Here is a 5,713-nt window from a genome sequence, read left to right as displayed (position 1 = left end):
GGAAGGGCGGAAGAGCCAGGCAGATGCAAGAGAAAAGGTGGCTTCCAGGACGGACAGGGAGAGACACAAAATGAAGAGGCCAAGAACTTCGAATGGTTCTGTTCTTCCGGTTCTTGGCCGCATGCGATTGCATGCAGCAATGGCTATTTGGATCTACGCACCGCCATAGGTTTCATCCGATGCTTCACTCAAGGCGACGCGGATAGCCGGGACTCGGTATGACGTGTTCAGATGCACTGTACAGCCCAAAGAGGCGAAATGGCCCTACCACGCAGAAGAAGACTTTCAAACGGGAAGAATCCGGTGTCATTTGGACCTACTCGGGGCATTCGGACGGTGCGACTGCGCCTCGTTCGCAGAAAAACCCCACTGGACAGAGCATTCCAAAACCTGAGAGAAGCGTCAGTTGCCCATCCTTCGTCACGACGACGTCGGGATTGAGAGAGGCGCTCGTCGGCGCGGCTAGCCAAGACCTCCCGATGCACAGATGGCCCTAGAGACGCACGGGGAACAAGCAGCCCAGACAGAGATGAAAAAGGGAAGGAACAAACCGCCCAGACAGAGGTGAGAACCTTCCAGCGCACTGCGGCAAGACGAGAGTGTGTCGGGGCGCCGCACAAAATTACGGTTTTCTGACTCCGGGACACCCTTCACACTCACTCCCATTCGCATGCGAGACCATGTCTCACGACACGCACACATGCACACGGATGGTTAGCGTGCAAATGCACATCTGTGAGACGACATAAAGGACATCGGAACGGTGCGCCATGTGCCTCTGTCCTCCCGCAACCCGTCAAGAGGGTGCACTGCAAATTTTGGTCTCTCGGCAGCTGTCCCAGAAGTCTTGTCGCACAAGTCTTGTCGAATTCAAGGGTCGACACCAGGCGTGCGCGAGGCTGTCCTTTCTCTAACTGCTGGGCACCGAGAAGGGACTACAGTTTTACAGAAATGTGTTCTCCCTCCTCCTGAACACGAGCCGGTGTCTATGCGTGCAGATGGAGGCATATCTATTTGTATGAAGAACCTCTTCGACTCTCGTAGGGTTCTCTTTCCAAGTACCACTCGGCTTGAGTACAACTCCGTTTTGCCGTACCGCGTCACAGAGGCCGGTTGGCGTCGTCAACCCCCTCGTTGCGCAGTATCTGCCTGCCGGGCACGGCTGGCAGCCGTCAGCTTGCGTCAGACCCTCTTGATTGGAGAACGACCCGAGAGGGCATGGAAAGACTCGGGGATTTGTCGTTCCTGGCGGGCAATAGAAGCCTGCGGGACAGCGCGCGGGGCGCTCCGTTCTGAACGACAGGCAAAAGTGCCCCGCTGGGCATTGCTTGCACGTGGTCTGCCGTTCCTCGTCCTGGTACGTTCCCGGTGTGCACGGCTGCGGAACCTTCGAAGGGAGCTCTGAAGCAGTCAGCACGAGCGAAAGAAAACACAAGACGCGAGGCGACACGCAGAACGCGTTGAACCGAGGCCGAAGCGCCTCCGCGCGCGGCGTAGATAGTGGACAGCGCTGAGGAACCTCAGTGTCATGTGGAAGGAACGCTAGACGTCTGGGGCCAGATCAGGACTGAGATTCCAGAGAAGAGGGGATCGAGGTCGTGCAGCCGGGAACGCCACGGGAACGCAGTCGGCTGAAGCGCAAAGAGGGAAGAACAGCGTGGGAACACCCCGCCTTTCTTCAGCCGACGAAACGGTGTGTCACCGCTGGCTAGGAGCCGGGGCAACGAGTGCGTCAGTTCGAAAACGGGAAGGCCGCGGCTCTCCAGGCTTCGCTTCCAAATTTGGGTGGCGGCCTAGGGATGCTGCAGTCCGTCCTCCTGATGAGAGTATCCCTGGAGCCCCGATCGACGGCCGTCCGTCTGGTCGGTGAAATAGTGTGTTTCTTTCCACAGTGTCCAGGACGGAACGTTGGATTTTGACGTGCCTGCGTGGGTGGGGTCTTGCCGGAGAACAACCTCGCGAATCCGCACTGGCGCATCCTGCTCGCCAGTAACTTGGAGGGCTATCTTGGGAGATTTTGCTGGCTGAGAAAGAACTAGCCGAAGAACGCCCAGCTCCACCACCTTCTCAAGCAGGCCGATCCCCTTCCATGAGAAGGCTTCTTCGTCCCAGTACCACGCCGACAAGTTCTCCACAGCCTGGCCGGACCCACGGACCCCGCACAGGTCGGCACGAGGCGGTAAAGAGGAAGTGCACAGTGCACAGTTTGATACCGTTCACATCCGCATGCATGTATAAACCTCGCTTGTCCTTACTCGCCCCATTCAATTCCAATTCCAGTCGCAAACTGTATGCAACCTGTGGCGCTAGAGCTGCTTTACGTTAACGGAAAAACAAATTCGCGTTTTAGATCTTTGCGCCCCTGACCCTCCGAGGAAACCGCACAGGTTGTCGTCAGGTGGCCCATCTCCACAGAACGGTTGCAACGCGCTTGTGGGACACAACACCCGCATCAAAAGGTTCGGGTCGGCCGCGGAACCACAAAAGGCGTTTTCGTTCCGCCTGCCTTGTCCCTTTATGCCTACCGCGTGATCATACGGGCGGCCGGTGTGAAGTTCGATGCTCCCAATCGCCGACTCATCCTCGATGTCGATGACGAAAACGTCTTCTCCAGGCAGTCGCGCGCTTGCTTCGGATGGCCAGGAAGGATTTCGCTGAGACTGGGAACTCGGGCGAGGCCACGAAGAAGCCTCTGAGAAGTCGCCATCGGTTACAGCCGATGCCGACGACCGTCCGTAGGAGAAGGGAGTCAGCACAGACTTCCCCAAGGCCAAGTTCTGCCGCGTGCCTTGTACTGCATGTTCACATGGCAAATCAACATGACCCAGTTGGTGCCCGAGAAACCTCGTCAAACACTCCCATTGACGACCGTGAGTTTCTCAATTCAACTCTCTAGTTTTCCTTCTCCCTCCCCGCCCCTTCCCCCTTCCGCACAATTGGTTCGGTCTCTGCCTGCTCGTGTGTTTGGCTGTCTTGCGTATCCCAGGTGAAATGACCTCGACGCGTGTCGGGCGTTCGCAGAAGCCACGGGATGAGTGCCGCGCGCACGTGCATGCACAACTTCCTCCTTTCAGCAGGTGAACTGGGACACAGACACCAATCGTCTTTGCGCGCGGGATGTGTGCAGTGCCATGTCCAGTTTCTATTTCGAGTATCCTGTCTCTCATTGGGCGTAGCTCACGCACCGGACGGAGCAGGACAGAAGTGACCAAGCGGACAAGGCTGGCCCTCCGGCTGCTGCGATCCGGCGTCGCAGGTAAATCCCCCGGCGCAGTCGCCAGTTGGCTGGGTAAGTCCTTCGCCTTGGCAATATTTCCCAGCGGGGCACTTCTTGCAGTTGCTTTCAGCATACGCGCCATCGTAGTCCAAATAGGTTCCTGCCGGACATGGAACTTTCTTGCCTGCAGGTGCCTCATACTGCGGGTTTAGAAAAATGCGGCGGATGCGGTGTCGCGCGGGATCCCCGAAGAGGACCGCAGCCGCGTCTCCAGTCTGTGGCACAGGGGAGAAGCACGACGAAGAAGGTCTGTCTACGAGCAGCCCCTGGGCACGTAAATGCATGGAAGGGGATACGAAGCATTGTTGTCGTGCACTCCGATGTACCCACAGGCGAAGCTGGTAGCATGGATTGCTCTGCGCATGGGCCGTTAACGGTATGCTAAGACTTCAGAACCGTGAAGTCGACAGGCACGCAAGCAGGCATGTGGATGCGCAGAACCACGAGCGTGTACTCGTTTCCGCTTTTCGAAGCAGCCGCACGCGTAAATAGATCGAGATGAAAGGGCGAGATACGGACAAGTTATCGGCAGCGTTGTAGGTGGAACATCAGATGGTGAACTGAACAGGTGGACAAACAGCAGGGTGCTACACAGACAGATACCGAGCGGTGTACACACATGGACAGGTACGCGATGGAGTCTTGATCGGCTTCGAAGCGAACACAAATGGAAATAACTTTAGTGCGTGATATACAGCCTCATGGGTGGCTAGATGATATACATAGCTACACGGGCACAGATACGAATTGAGAGCTACCGCCAAAGTGGCATCAGAACACAGACGACAACGCAGGCAAATGGAGAGATAGGCATGTGGAGAATCTTCGCGTGTCTGCTGGTAAAGAGCACACAAACAAAGGATGGAGCGAGAGGCAGACAGATGGAGAGACGGACTGATGACACACGCGTCTGCATGTACGTATGAAGGCGCATAAATTAGCAAACGAGCGCTAGGCAGTCGCCTTATTAACTCTGAGTGTCGTTTTGCTTGTCCCTGTCAGGGCACAAGCTATTATGGAGACATGCAAGCGCTCGCATTTGAGGATTCCTCAAAAGCGCCTTGCGTACTGATGCTTCCAGGTTCAAGCCGCCAACAGACGAATGGAGTTGGGAGCCCGCGTGCCCATCTCCAGCGAGAGATGTATCAAACAAATCCACCTTTGTTGGCGCGGGTCCAGAGTCGTCAATCTTCATGACCCTGAGGCGCCGGACAACAGGCCACATTTTGGGATTCAACTTTGGGAGTTTACGACTTGTGCGCAGATACAGGGTACGACGCCGTTGACGACACGTATTCATAAGCATGTGTATCTACAAGTATAGAGGAGCAAAGGGATTCCTGGATGCAAGAGGGAAACGGTAGTCGTATTGGAGATCGTGAGGTAAGCCAGACGCGAACGTCATCGCCCATTTTTTGATACGCCTTTCTAGAAACTCAACGACAGGCAGATAGGTGGATATAAGCAATCGCAGGCCGGAAAATATGCCTATAGCATTGTTGTGCGCGGAGCTCATACACATCTGACACGGCCTGGCGATTGTTCTCTTCAGACTGGAGCGGGCAAGCACATCACCAAGGAGTCTGTTTACACGTGGACACGCGCGTTCTGCTCCGACATGATCACCCCATCACCCAGCGCCTGTGTAGCCAGGCACTCACAGTTCGAGCCCAGAGTCGTAGACAACGAGGTACACTTTCTGAAGGGAAACGCACGCAAACCCGGGCGGCGAAACGCGGAGCATGTGGAGTCGGCCTTGAGCGCGCCTAGAATATCTCGGCCTCAGTTTGGCCTTGCTGAAAAAACAGTTCTGTGTCTCCCCGTCTCCCTACACATTTCCTCGCACACGGCTAGAACTCGGCAACGATCTTAAGCTTCTGCATCCGCATACGAGGGAGGACGGAAAGGGGACGTACCCCTTCGGATTCGAATCCTGTGAGGGCAACGGGGTTGTCCAGATGAACCCCCGTCACTGGCCCGCCAACGATTGTGGTCAGCCGTCCACCGCCTGGCTGTCCGGGAGCTTGCTCGAACTTTCGAATCTGCGGCGAACACCAAATTCCGAAAGAAGGCAACAGAAGGACAGTGCACGAATGGAGTCGCGCCTGCCTGTGCGAACTGCACGCTGCTGGTCGCACCGGCGAAGCGAAGAAACAAACAAAACCAGAGCTCCATGGGCTCTGCATCGCACCCCACGTTTTGACAGCAGTTAGAAGACGGAAAAACGAACCAACTGGGGTGGAGCTGTTGCGCGACTCTTCTCGGTACAGTCTTCCCGGGTCCGCGTGATCCCGCCTGTCCTGTCTTGCCGCTGTCGCTGTGTTTAGACATCTGTAGAGATGCTAATTGCTCCTCCGGTTGGTTGACGCAGCCTCGCGACGTGTTTCGACAGCGGGCGCAGGTCGAGTAAGGAAAAGAGAAACACGCAGGTTGGCG

General features: G+C 56.2%; 1 protein-coding gene across 1 annotated transcript in view; it reads right to left on the bottom strand.

The window, feature by feature from the left end:
* Positions 1-316: 316 nt before the first annotated feature.
* Positions 317-5,713, bottom strand: part of NCLIV_002790 (conserved hypothetical protein) — a gene marked incomplete at both ends in the record, with an annotated part of 39,292 nt that continues 33,895 nt past the window's right edge. Inside the window, 7 exons of the mRNA XM_003879777.1 lie at positions 317-493; positions 1,097-1,399; positions 2,526-2,794; positions 3,186-3,492; positions 4,347-4,476; positions 4,939-4,976; positions 5,194-5,319. Of these exons, the coding sequence (XP_003879826.1) occupies positions 317-493; positions 1,097-1,399; positions 2,526-2,794; positions 3,186-3,492; positions 4,347-4,476; positions 4,939-4,976; positions 5,194-5,319 (1,350 nt within the window). The remainder of the gene's footprint in view (positions 494-1,096; positions 1,400-2,525; positions 2,795-3,185; positions 3,493-4,346; positions 4,477-4,938; positions 4,977-5,193; positions 5,320-5,713) is intronic.

Source organism: Neospora caninum, chromosome Ib, assembly GCF_000208865.1.
Source record: "Neospora caninum Liverpool complete genome, chromosome Ib".
Taxonomy (NCBI): domain Eukaryota; phylum Apicomplexa; class Conoidasida; order Eucoccidiorida; family Sarcocystidae; genus Neospora; species Neospora caninum.
The sequence above is the reverse complement of the archived record's forward strand: the minus strand, read 5'-3'. Positions and strand labels throughout refer to the sequence as shown.